Source organism: Anabrus simplex, chromosome 7 (genome assembly GCF_040414725.1).
Source record: "Anabrus simplex isolate iqAnaSimp1 chromosome 7, ASM4041472v1, whole genome shotgun sequence".
NCBI classification, from domain to species: domain Eukaryota; kingdom Metazoa; phylum Arthropoda; class Insecta; order Orthoptera; family Tettigoniidae; genus Anabrus; species Anabrus simplex.
In genome coordinates, this window is record NC_090271.1 from 49,842,040 (window position 1) to 49,856,155 (window position 14,116).

Consider the following 14,116-nt stretch of genomic DNA (forward strand, 5'->3'; position numbering starts at 1 on the left):
GTTGCTAATTATTAAATAAGTTGGAAATGCTTGCAAAAACTAATTATGAGTATTCTTTGATATATTACAATCATTATTTCACTACTGCCATATATCAAAGATGATTGCTGAGATGAACTTCCTTCAAGTTAATGCACTATTTCAGGTTTCTAATGTATTGTTACTACTATATATGAATATACGATTCCTCAGACATTTTCTGTCACTAAAAAAACCAATGAACATTGTGAACTGCAGTTGCTCTTTTCCTAAACTGAAGTGAAGAAGAAAATTCACTGTAGATGGAAACAGAGGCACCAGTAAAATGATCAGCTGTATCATATTTCCAAAACATATCAAAACAGGTGTAAATGCAGCACTTGAAATTTCCTAAAAAGAGAGAGGGGAAAATGCCAACTGCACAGTGTTTCATCTACTCATGAATAATCATGGTTTAACCATACTTTCCATGTGGTTAAGATACTATTAACATGGTCATGGTACAAAATGCAGAAGAAAACAACTAATATGTTTTCTTCAAGATTCAGTTGTTGAGTTTGATTATATTTTACAATACATAAGAGTAGAAGGGTCATGTTATCTTTACAAAATCTTAAATTTTTAGGTTATACAACAACACCACGGAAAGAAATGCAGACCATCAAACTACATGTCGTCGTCAACATCTTCATCATTTCCCCTCACCATTTCTTTCCTTTTCCTTCACAAATGTTTAATGAACTGACCTGCCTTGAGGCCAGCAGCCAAAATCTTGAGAATTTCATAAACTCTTCCAAGCCAAAGTGAATAGTGCTGTGCTCTCTGAGCGTGGGTGCAAATCACAATATGCTATAAACATTTCTCCTTCTCAAAGCTATTATGGCTGTACAACATGTGTTTTACTAAACACAAGTTTAGTATTACTGTATACTTTTTTTGTAACAGAAGATTTTTGATGTTCTGTGTTCTCTCGTTTCTTTAAAAAAATATATGCAATGAAGTATACTAGCTGACCCGCCCAGGCTTTGCATATTAAATATCTCTGTGTGTACTACGTTACGTGACTCTCCATCTCGGGTCAACACAAACACATTTTCTTTGGAAGTAACACGCAACAGGGCCACGTAGAGTTGACCATGAAAGAAACATTCGAAGTTTAGAGTTTGGCCCTGTGCTTGATTAATGGTGATACTAAAACATACTTTTACTGAAAATTGGAGCCTTTTAATTGAAATGGTTGGTCGGTGGGTATCATTGGTATTCGAGGGATCAAAACAGTTTCACTTGGCTCTACACCCAGTAAGGATTATGCACTCAAGTAAAACATCCTTCATCAATGATGTCAGTTCAAGGAATAAAATATATAACACTATCTTTTGTTTTTTCTTACAATTTAAAGAAGTATTGTATCCTAATTTCACTACATCAATGAATACAGAAACTAATGAAATATTATGAAAATGATCATAAAATTTAATATATTGTTGAACTGAATGAGAATACCTAATTTTTTTTTTTTTTTTAATCTATGCCAAACATGTAGATGATACATAGGAGAGCCTGGAAGACGTATGGCTATAAGGTAAAAAGAACATGTTAATGCAGTCAAACATAAAATATATTCGGCAATGTGAGAGCATATGGCTGAAAGGAATCATAAATTTACAGATATTTCTAATGACATGGAGTTAATGCATTCGGCCAAGAAGGGAAAATTTATGAATGTTTTGGAAAGTTTAGAAATTTATCCTGTACAAAAAATGACCTTGAATCAAGTTTAAATGAAAGATGCACAGAAGAGAACTCATTGTACAAACTAGCATTTGATCATTTAAGGAATAAAGCGATTCCCGCGTAAAAATATAGGCCAGACAACAATCGGGACTCAGGGTGACCCGAAGTGATATGAATGGAAGATGAAAAAAACTAAATTTGGGTCACCGGTGGGCCGATCCTTTGCTTCAATTGGAACACTATGTTGCCATTAGTTAACGGAAATTCGTAACTAGGACGTAGTTACTTACTTCGCAATTCTGGGAAGTTTGCACCGACGGATAAGAGTAACATGTTTCGGGGCACATGGTGACCTGAACCGCACGGAACGTGTTAAACATAAAGCCGTTTGAACTTGCTTGGCCGTTGGAAGAGGAGTGCCAGTGATGGATGGGGAACCCTCGTCACAACTGCATCACTGGGAGGCTTTAAAAAGTCCAGGGGAAGGGGAACCGTGCGCATTTGGTTCTCAGTCGTTCTGATGCGCTCGTGAAACATTTGTCATTTAAAGATAAAAGTTTCATAATGTTCCCTATTGAAATGTATCACAATAATAAATAAGGTAGTTCAACCTATTCATTACAAATACATACAAAATGTAGTGTTACACCCAACTGCTTTTGTATCAATTTTATCTTGTCAGATGTACTTTCGTTCATGTGCATGTCACATATTTTTATGACCGATTTGGGATTGATTCCATTATTTAATTATGCAATTTATTTTATTAGTGTGAATTAAATTTATGTTTTTAGGCAAATAAATCCATCACAGCCCTTAATCTGCATTCTTATCCACAAAATTAATTTAGTCGTATATCCTGTCCATATACTCTTTAGTATAAGATATATTTAGAGATTTTTCATGTCGTCTACCTTTTCCAAACGTAACCACACACTCTTATCCTGAGTTTAGACCAATTTATGACAGGATACGGTGCAATATCAAGTAGGACTACTTGTTACTGATAGTTCATATAGTACTATAATGTTAATAATATGACTAATAATATTAATCTTCTTCTACCACTTTTCCCACACCTGCGGGGTTGCATGTGTGGATTTGTTCCAGTTTTACAGTCGGACACCTTTCCTGATGCCAACCCTATATGGAGGAATGTATTCACTACTTTATGTATCTGTGGTGGCTGATTGTGTGGTGTGTTGTCTAAACATGAAGGGGAGAGTGTTGGGACAAACTTTAACAGCCAGTCCGCGTGCCAGAAGAATTAATCAGACGTGATTAAAAACCAAACCCGACCGGGAATCGAGCCTGTGAAACTCTGAACCAAAGGCCTTAACGCTGACCATTCAGTCAAGGAGTCGGACATGAATAATAATTGCAACAATAATAATAAGTCTTGTCTGCCAAAGATCAGAAATCTGGTAGCGACTTTGCAGGTGAGCTTTGTGTATGAGTGGTTAGGGTCGAGAGTTTCTAACAAAGAGGTCCCGGGTTTAAATCATACCAACAGATTTTTAAAACTGTGTAACATACATAATGAAACTCCACAGCCTTTCAGTCATCCGACCAGGTCAGGGATGGAACGAATGAAGGCCTCACCTAGCGGCGAGGATAGTAATTGTGCTGGCTGCCAAAGCCTGTCGCACTCTTCTGGGGCAATGATTAATGACTGACAGATGAAATGAAATAATATTGGAGTGTGTTACTGGAATGAACGATGAAAGGGAAAACTACAGTATCCGGAGAAAAACTTGTCCCGTCCTCCGGTTTATTAGGTGCTTGCCCCTTGTGTACAGAACAACAGACTCTTAGTTTACTCACCCATAAAAGAACTCCTGTCCGGTGCAAAAAGTTGTATAAGGGACATTAACTAGTGACGCCCTGGACCAAAAGCTATTACGCCAACCAATCAGCCTTGGGCGGCAAAATAAGTTTGAATAAGATTACAGTATTTCTTAGATTTTATCTTCTTTATCCCATTGTCTTGGAGGAGGTACCTCGTGTTGTTTTGGCCCAGTTTTATGGACAGATGCCCTTTCCGACACAACCCTACTGGAGGGATGCATTCACTATTGCAGTTTGTCCAGCACAAATCTCTCATGGAGTAGCCAGGATTTGAACAACGTAATCCAGCAGCAAGAGGCCGATGAGCTGCTGCCTGAGCCACACAAATCTATCTAATTTCTATACCTAGGCGTCAAGACTCATGTCTTATTAGTCTAGAAGAATACATTTTCAGAATTTTTCTGTTGGGTATAAAAGCGATGGCTCCTTGTACAAGGGTGTCTTATAACAGTAACTTAACGAAGATGTACACATCCTTAATATCCCGCATTTTTTTAAGGCAGCAATCAGGAAAAATCAGACTAAACCAAGAGAACAGACACATATCCAGTTTACTAGGACTCCAAATTGCACCACCACAGATACCTCCACAACTATACCTAATGGCACTGGCTCTCCAAATGATAAGTAGTCTCATTGTGACGCACTGGAAATAAGTGGAAAAACCAAGGTGGGTGCAACTTTTCAAAATGATTAAGTCTTACGAGATAATTGCAATGCATGACCTACAACAGTTAAGCAAGAATGACAGCCATTTTGGTGGAAGGGTGACTGTACATTGCATGGGAGTTGTGAGAGAACTCCCACCCAAGGGACGGTGAAAGCACGCTGGTCATAGTTACATTCTGGATGGGTGCACGCATGCGAGAGCACAGCAAGAGTGTCTCTCTAACAACCAGTACCACACACTTGTCCGACACGGAAAAATGTCGACCCCAAAAATTATTAATGATAAAAAGCTATTGTTAGAACATGTTCTGTGTCAGCATTGCCTGGAGCAGAAGCGACTTCTCTCCTGAACCACAATTACTACATTAACTCAGATCCTACAGTCCAGACTCTGAAATGGTCAACTAGGAAACCATAAATTCATACACTCAAATATTGGAAGAGGAACACATTAGTGCTTGGGTCTGGAAACCAACCTCCTCTTTCTGTCCGTCCTATAGGGAAGAAGCAGAGGAGAGGAAACACAGATGACAGAGGAAAAATGCTAACACACTGCGGACCAGGTGTCCTTCACCCCATGCACAGCCCTGTTCCCGCTCACTTTCTTAACCCAGGAGAACTCGCACTGATATTTTTTCGCCAGAACTCGCACAGGCCATTATTTAATGCACAAATTATTTTTTCGAACACAATACACCGAAATGTCATATCATAGCTTTATTACACAAATGTATGTCTAATCAGCTGAGAAAATATTCTACAAGACACAAAATAAAGATATATTCATTTCAATTGACTACTTTGAACATCTGTCCATCAGAACTTATGGCTACCGATGTTTAAAAATTGAACTCTGGAAATGTAAAATGCAAACAGTAATAAACATTAAAGAATGAAAATCCACTGGCTGCTTCAAAACAAATCTCGGAACTTAACACTGAGTGCAATACAGGAAAACCGTTCAGACCTTGCCAGATCTCACAAATGCTGAAGAATTTAGTCATCATCCCCCTCCTCCTGTATGATTTCAACACTTTTCTCCGCGCACTGGACACATGATGGCCATGTATGCTCTTTACATATGAAACGTGAACATGAAACGCATTTAGTTTTGGTTTTCCGATTCTTCTTTCTGTCACAATAAGCAACAGCGATCATTGTCTGTCTGATTTACAGTTTGGTGACGTTGGTCCTCTTTTTCAATACCCAAAATGCTACGCAAACGTATCTTTACGGAACACAAACAAAAGAACAACGCCAAACGCAAGGCCTCGCGCACGGTGGAAAAGACCGCAACTTCCGTCGAGGTCAGAGTTTCTTCTTGGTTTCTTCCTCCCGGTAACAATGGACAACAAATTTAGATTAACTGTTACTGCACTAGCGTTGTCAACTCTCCAGCGAAGGATAAGAGAAGCAAGAGCAAGACGAGATGTAAGTTCGTTGCAGATTACAAGTGAATAAATGAATGTGCGGTCGAAAAGACCGCACGGCGAGGCCTCGCGGTTTAACTACCTCCAAGCTGGAGTGCATGCATTCAAATAAACTGTCAGAACTTCACTAGCTTTTGAAGGACTACTGTGCATTTTTCTAGCGGCCTTCCTGAATAGTTGTTGAAATGCAGGGTATTTCTTGAAATCTATTTCAGCTCATAGTTTTCGGAAATATGGGTTTTTTATTACGGGATCGGTTGGCCAGTAATCTTTCAGACATGATTTCTTCACCTGCCCTATCAATATACAAGAGCAATATTTTTTAATTTCCCTGCTAGTGACATTAGTCCACTTTAGTGTTTTAGGGGATACGTTATGAGAATGTGAATTCTGCTCGTAGCATAAGTATATCTGTTCAGCTACATACTGAAAAAATTCCTCACCAAACATAAGTCCTGCTGCTTGTCCTATATTTCCAGATTCATTAGGCCATACCTTTATACCAGGAGTGCCTTCAGAATTCTCTGGCCTAGGTTCACCGTTGTCCATAACCCAGTTGTCAGAAAACACTACATTATTTACAATATTTAGAATATTTACACCCGTAACACAATTATCAGACTCGTTCTCTGCTACAAGAGTTCCACACCTTGAAGATACGGCTATAGCCTCGTTATCACTTGAAACATTTCAATTAGTTTTTTTTTTTTTTTTTTTTGCTAGTTGCTTTACGTCGCACCGACACAGATAGGTCTTATGGCGACGATGGGACAGGAAAGGGCTAGGAGTGGGAAGGAAGCAGCCGTGGCCTTAATTAAGGTACAGCCCCAGCATTTGCCTGGTGTGAAAATGGGAAACCACGGAAAACCATTTTCAGGGCTGCCGACAGTGGGATTCGAACCTACTATCTCCCGAATACTGGATACTGGCCGCACTTAAACGACTGCAGCTATCGAGCTCGGTCATTTCAATTAGAAGATATTTCATCATCGAACTCTAAATATTCAGCAACACTTAGACATTCGGAGCCTGTGTCAACACATAATTCGCGAATAATATAATTTCATCTTTGTCTAAACACGTGCGATCTCTGAGCGCTGCCATCTTGCATGGCTCTTCGAACTTTGTAAATGTTGTCAAAAAATGCAAAGAAAATCTATGATATGAAGAATACTAGAAAAGAAATGCGACTATCGATTGTGTAGAACGATACATAAGAGTTCTATCACCCTTGACCTCCAAATAGTTCCTATATATCTCAAAAGATAGCACTAAAGTTCAGTCTGCTGGGTCTGCTGCTAGCACAAGATAACTCGGGACCGGTCCGCAACGCTCGGCTAGGCAAACACGAGTTTTCTCGGGACCGGTCCGCATTGTGTTAATATATTGGTTATAAGATCTAGGTGCTAGAAGCCTCCTCTTCTAATAACTGGATTTTATGTTTTGGTTATTAACGATGAAAATTAAAATAAATGTTCGGGATGTGACATTAGTAATTCCATGGAATACTAACAAATAATTTGCACCACCTGTAGTATATATCCTATTCATTGAATTCAACACAGGTTAATGTATTTTCATGGTTGTATTTAGGATCATCACTACTTGACAAAAACATACCACCACACTTAAAGAGCCACAACTCATAGGTGAATGTAATATTTACCATCCCTGAAACCCCAGTAACATGCAACCAACATTACTGGCAGCGACCAATGTATAACTATAGGGTGTAACTTCAAGAAGTGGATGAGATTTGGAGGATATCTAAATTTAAACTGTAGAACACTTGAGAAGATCTTTATAGGAAAGGATCAGAAAAAGTTGAAGCAAACAAATTTCAATGCCCCATTGTGTCCTACCAAATTAATTCACAAAATCAATTTAGGCATTGGGTGACCAACATCTCCACCGGCTTGAGTACTTATTGAGTTGTATATGAGGCGTGGCAAAAAAAACGATTGATTTTTCTTCAAATCACTGTGGTCTTGTTAACAAGGACTCGGGCAGGCGAGTGTAACCTGTTTCCCCCTCTATTCACCCGCCAACTTACACTGACACACAACCAACAGTCTCACTGTAGCAGCCATTTTAAGAAACTTGTATACCTCAGTTCCGTCGGAAAGATGTTGAGTGTGAAAGTCGATAGCGTGTAAATGTGATATTCCTCGTAAACCTTGGAAAATACACTACAGAAACTTTCAATTTGTTAAGCAAAGTTTATGGTGATCAGTGTTTATTCCATACTCTTTAAGTGTTTCACGGATTCAGAACATTCAAAGAAGGAAGAGAAGTTACCCAGACCTTGAACATCAAGAATGGACCAATAATCACAAAATTTTGTGAAATTGTTAGGAACGATAGTCGTTTGAGCATTTCAGCTATTGGAGAATTAACTGATCTTGACAAGGAAACAAACAGATTTTGTATGATGACCTTGGTATGAAAAAATGTGTGTTCAGAGGTTGTTCCAAAACTCCTCACTCCTGAGCAAAAGGACATGAGAATGAACAACTGTCCCGACTACCCCCAGCTTCCCTGAGAATTTGATTACCAATCCATGTATTGGAAGAGTCCTTCTTCACCCAGACAGATGGAAGCAAGCACAAGCAAATCCAAATTCAAGGCCATGATGTTTTTTTTTTCTGACATCCAGGGAATCAGTCACGTTGATTGAGTGCCACAAGGTCAGACAGTTAACCAAGTCTACTACAAGGATGTTTTAGAAACCCTCCATGAGCAGGTCAGATGGAAAAGACCTGAAATGTGAAAGAATCACTCCTGGATACAGCACCAAGAAAATGCATCGACGCACAATCCACTTTCTGTGAAACAGTTTCTGGAGAAGCACAAGATCCTTATGTTGGAGCATCCAACGTACTCATCGGATCTGGCACACTGTGACATATTTTGTTTCCCAAAATCGAGAATACAATGACAATTTATTGATGGGAGTTGAATCATGTCGTTTAAACAAGATTGGTACTAGTTTCGACGCTCATTGCGCGTCATCATCAGCCAATGAATCAATTGAGTTAATCACAACTAATCAAAAAACAATATAAAACACATGACAAGCACCTACAAGACTAATGTTATAGATCATAAGGTGTATCTTTAGTTTTGTTACAAAGAAACTGCAAAATGTGTTATCCGTGGGAAGAATAAATCTTGTTCTCTTAATCAGTGGTATTCAACAGGCTTAACTCAGGTGGTTCCAAAGCAGTTCAGTTCTATTTACGGAACATAACGAAGTTTCTACTTTTAACAAAATCAAGAATGCATTGAAAGAAATCTGGTTCGAGTCTCTAGAAGCAGTAAAAGCAAAAGTGACAAAGCTGATGAACAGTCTGACAGAAGTGAGCCTACAGCGGAAAATTTGCATGGAGCGGTGTCGGAACTGGGAAGGAAACTATATTGAAGGGAATAATATTTCCAATGTGCAATTTTCTTTTTAAATAAAGATTTTGAAGCCCCAGTCCAGTTTTTTTTTTTTAACCACACCTTGTATACATTACATCAGTCACTTTCTGGAATATCCTGTCTCTCTTTTCAACATTTTAATGTAGTTATCTCTGAAAGCATGGATTAGAAAAAAATAATGCTTCCCCCCAAGCTACTTGTATAAAATTAACAGATGAGAGAAGTATATTCCACGCGAAGATTAGGAATCTTTATTTCTATCTCCTAACCAAAGAAATATAGCATGCAAATATTTGACAGTGTCGCTAGAGATGTGGATTTCATGAGATTGCATACTTGTAGCGTTTAGAAGCTCAAGAACTTCTCAATGTCTTGCAGAGAAGACATGTCTCCAGTCAACACACAAGGCAGATAGTATAATTTGTCATTTCATCTGAGCCTGAGCCTTCAATTTAAGATCGATAGGAAAAACCCTTCTACTTGTCATTTATTGAATGTAATATTTTTGGGGCACACTAATGGCTACCAAGAGTAAATTATGGACCTGGGAGCATTTCACAAAAGTCCCAGAAAATAAAGTGCAAAGTAATACTTGTTCTTGGTGTAGTAGTTTCAAAACCAACAATACACTATTTCAAGACACAGCTACGTTGTTCCAGAAGTAGTCAGTGGGATATAAAACCAATATAATTATTTTATTCTTACTCATTCCTTTTGTGTGAATAAGTAGTTCTAATTTTACAGTATGATTAATTTTTTTTAAATAAAAAGCTTATGAGAAAGCATGGTTCAAAGGAATAATAAGACTAATTTTTAATTTAATTGCAAATATTATTGCATTTGATTTTGAACAGTTCCTAAATTGTGTTTTGTTCGATTTCATTTCTTATTGGAAATTAGCAGATGTTAATAATTAACAAAGAATATTCAATATGTGGTACCTAAAGTGTAAGGAATTCTAAAAAGATGTTCTCCATGTGTTACATCAAATTAACCAAAAATATGATCCCATAAAACAGCTGAAACCCTACACTTGGAGAGAGAAGTATTTACAGCAAGCTGTAATTTGCAAATATTCTCAGAGTGCACAAAATTATTCAGTTTGACTCGAGAAGGCTCCAGATTCTAAGACATTTTGGCTGACAGCCTCAAGATTCTCGAGAGGGAAGTCCCATCCCTACTTTGTTTGGTTTACTTTGTTTTAGATTTTAAAAGTTAAATTTTGAATAGGAATTCTTAAAACTCCCTTATGTTTAATATTAAACTTTACCTTTATCTATAACATCTACTACAAGCCATGTTTCATCCTGGTTGAACCAGCAATGGTCATAACTAGACTTGAAATTTCTTCATTACCTTCTTTTTCTACCTCCTGATACAATGCCCTGTTCCATTTCAGAAGGTTTAATGTCTGAAGACACATTTGTATCCTGCTTCACAGAGTTCGTCGAATATATTAATTCAATGGTTTTTAAATTATCATTTAACTGCACATCATCAGGACCAGAAGTGCTTAACTCCACATTATTGGAGTCAAGAGGATCATGGTTTGAGAAGATTGTCCCACATGAGTTGAATCGATCTTCAATTTTGACCTCTGAACGAATATTTGATAGCATTTGGTTCATTACTGTTTGATTTGAAATTTGGCATGAATTGGTAACCTTGAATTTATCTGATGGCACTACATTGTGCTTGTCCTCTTCCATGCTGCCTGGGTCATTTTCCCCAATGTTTGAAGAATAAGAAGTGTAGTTATTAGGGTGATTTGGAGTTACATCAAGACTTGATAAGACAGTTGAAGGAATATTAGTACATTTAGCTTGTTCATTTACAATGGAATCAATCTCACACTTTTCTAAAGAAACTATTCTCTTGTTAACGACTAACTGTGATGAGTCTTCAAATAAGTCTTCTGAGATACTGACATCATTAATAAATATAACTGGTACAGAACTACTAGATAAAAAATTATCACCGTCTGTATTTGAATTGCTTTTGGTCAGACTTTTAATATCAGGCAATGCTGTTTTTAATTGATCATATGGTATATCTCTTGAACCATCTGAAGAAACTGTATCAATGCTTACAAGAACTTCACGGTGGGAATCACTGGAATTAAATGACTCATCCAAATATTGTGGAGTACTGAAAGAAGTGGCTAATAAAGGCACCTCGACAGCCTGAGAAGTAGATTCAAGTAAAGTAGAAGAGTTGCAAGCTTCTTTCATATTATCTTCACGATAAGTCACTGGCTCACATTCTTGATGTGTATGCAGCTTAGTGGATCTCCTCTGTACCTTATTTGAAGCAAACAGAATTCTTGCCTTCTTAATACCTGTAATAAGGAACACACTTAGCAAACACTATTAAAAATGTCAGTTAAAAGTTATTTATTACAGATAACTACTGTTAGAAGGAAACACAAGAGGAAAATGACAAGTTATGTGGAATTCATGAGGAGACTGATGAGAAATTAACTCGCATAGCTTTTTATATCAGAGCTTCTAACTATTTAAACAATAGTCCAACAGGAATTATTTATCGAGAAAGGCAAAATACTAGAAGGAAATAGAAAGATGCTATTAGAACAAAGAAAATATATATGGTGTGTCAAAGCTCTAATAATGTTTTGTTGAAACAGGCTTGAGAAGCTTATCAGGAAAAATGAACAGATAATGATGGTGAGATGTATCATTATTGACAACTCAAAGTAAATACACTCATTACTTTACAGACCTTGGATGCTGAGGCTCCTCAGTAGTCCATTCTGCAGATAAAAGAGAAACATTCATAAACAAAGACTTACCTCGATCACAGCTCAACCAATGGCATATACTATCCTCTTAAAAAGAGAGAGACAGTCCATGAAAGAACAAAAATAAGTCAAAAAGATTAGCATGTTACACGACAACCTCACATGAACGACTCCAGAGTACAGGATATGCTAGCTCCTTCATCACAATTTACAGACATGATGAGCTTACTCATCACAGGTGCTCATTTCTTTCTTGTAAAACCAGTAACGAAGACATTGCTTTGTGATGTGCTTATGTGAGTTATATTCATAGGGACGTTTCAAAATAAGTAAAAAATGTAACCTCATTCAAACAGTTATAACAAATATACACCAATACAAAGCTATTTTCAGAAGGAACGTATCTATCTCAATCTATACAGTGAGGTCCAAACAAGTAGTTAGGGAGGGAAGAAGTTCTCACACGGTGCTGATTAATGAGCAGCTGCAGTTTTACATCCATTCCTTTAATTATGATAATTGAAGAGATCAATTTAATAACACAGTAAAACCTTTACATCACAGATCCTGTATAACAAGGAAACTTGTAAATACAGATTAAAAAAAAAAAAAAAAAACAGTGATTTTATATGTAATAGTACCACATATAAACTGGAAACCTTCGTAATGCAACAAAAAGTAGTACAAGTATAACCACGATTTTGCATAAACCTGTATTTAACAGACAAAATTTTTGTCCCAAGAATTATTCAATTTTATATTCAATTTAACGTAATTTGCATTAAAGTAGAACCTGCACTTAGCGTTAGAAAATGTGACATTAAGAACCTACGAAAAGGATGTCATAAGCTTGCTAGAGATGATTCAAGACAGAAGAGGAATTTGGAGTGCAGGCGTTTAACGCAAAATTGAGATGTCAGGTTCATACATTCATCCGTCCTTAGCCAACCACGGCTGCTGTAGTACAGTCAGAAGTCCGCTATAGCAATAACCCTGTTGTAAGAACAGTTTTTTAAAGCCCCTGGGAAATTCCTATATTAATCTGTGTAATATCCTTCAATTACGAGAACCTTTTCATTGTTTCATACCTTATTACAAGCAAATCAGGGCACTAGTTTTTCCGTTATCCATATTTATACACTCCGGTGTTTATACTGAATACAATCAATCGTTTTCCATACCGACTCTTCATTGCATGAAAGAAATTTCCTATTTAGAGCCCATATTGACAATGAATTCTCGTATGAAGTGAAAGTTTGAACGGAATCCACCTTTATAATATATCAATCAAAATATTGCCATAAGAGAAATACAATTACATTCTTAATACTAACGTTTCATCCCGATATTAGAAGACTAGTTACACATTATCAAGATACAAATTAAGCAAATAAATTTAAAACATGTAAATATGGCGCAGGGATGTGGCGACCCCACCGCCCAGTGGGAAACCACTGCAATCAGCCACCCTAGTATTGGTGGGAAAACCATAACGTTTGAGGGGTATGGAGGAAATGCCTACTCCCAGTCCTGAACAACAAGGATGAATTACCTTCCCAGATCACATCTGGGATTGTAACTCCTGACCACGGTCAGAACATTGATCAATGATCAGACAATCAACTTATCATGGAGAGTCTTCTAATGAAAGAATCCACCAGCTTGGACATCCAACATTCTAGACCCGAGCAAAGACACCATTCGGATACGGTGGGGTGTTACATAGAAGATCATGGTGAGTCGGAGCGCCTGAAAGCCCAACAGACGAACCACGGATACAGACACAGACTTAAATTCAGTAAACCAGGAAAATTCTCTTTCTTTGCAACATTAAACATCAATTCAATAATGCAAGTTAGGAAGTTGAAACACTTAACTGATGTCATGGGTCAACACAGAATTCTAATCACAGCCCTACAAGAACTTCGGAACACAGATCAGGACCCATTTGAATCTGGGGGATATCATCTTTACAAAGGACCTCCAGGAAAGAGAGTAATGAAAAATGTTCCCCAATTGGGAATGGGATTCCTGGTTCATACTATACAGATTTCACCCAGAGAACCAGTCGTGATGTAAATATAAGCACGTGCTTGGGTTAACGTTTATTGGTTAGTTCTGCCGCGGGACACCTACGCGGAGACATGAAACTAGTTCGTTAGCCACATCATGGCTAATGCTATCCTAGATGCAAAATGTCCAAAATATAATTCCTCAAATAATTTAAGTCAGAGAAATGTACAAAAAACTATTTGTATTCAATGTTATTTAATAT

General features: G+C 37.5%; 1 protein-coding gene across 1 annotated transcript in view; it reads right to left on the bottom strand.

Annotated features, from left to right (window-relative positions):
• The window catches only part of LOC137501507 (zinc finger protein 813-like), a 126,372-nt gene extending 114,070 nt beyond the window's left edge, over window positions 1–12,302 (bottom strand). The window contains exon 1 of the mRNA XM_068228565.1: window positions 10,440–12,302. Within this exon, the coding sequence (XP_068084666.1) occupies window positions 10,440–11,314 (875 nt within the window). The 5' untranslated portion in view covers window positions 11,315–12,302. The remainder of the gene's footprint in view (window positions 1–10,439) is intronic.
• Between the last annotated feature and the right edge of the window lie 1,814 nt (window positions 12,303–14,116).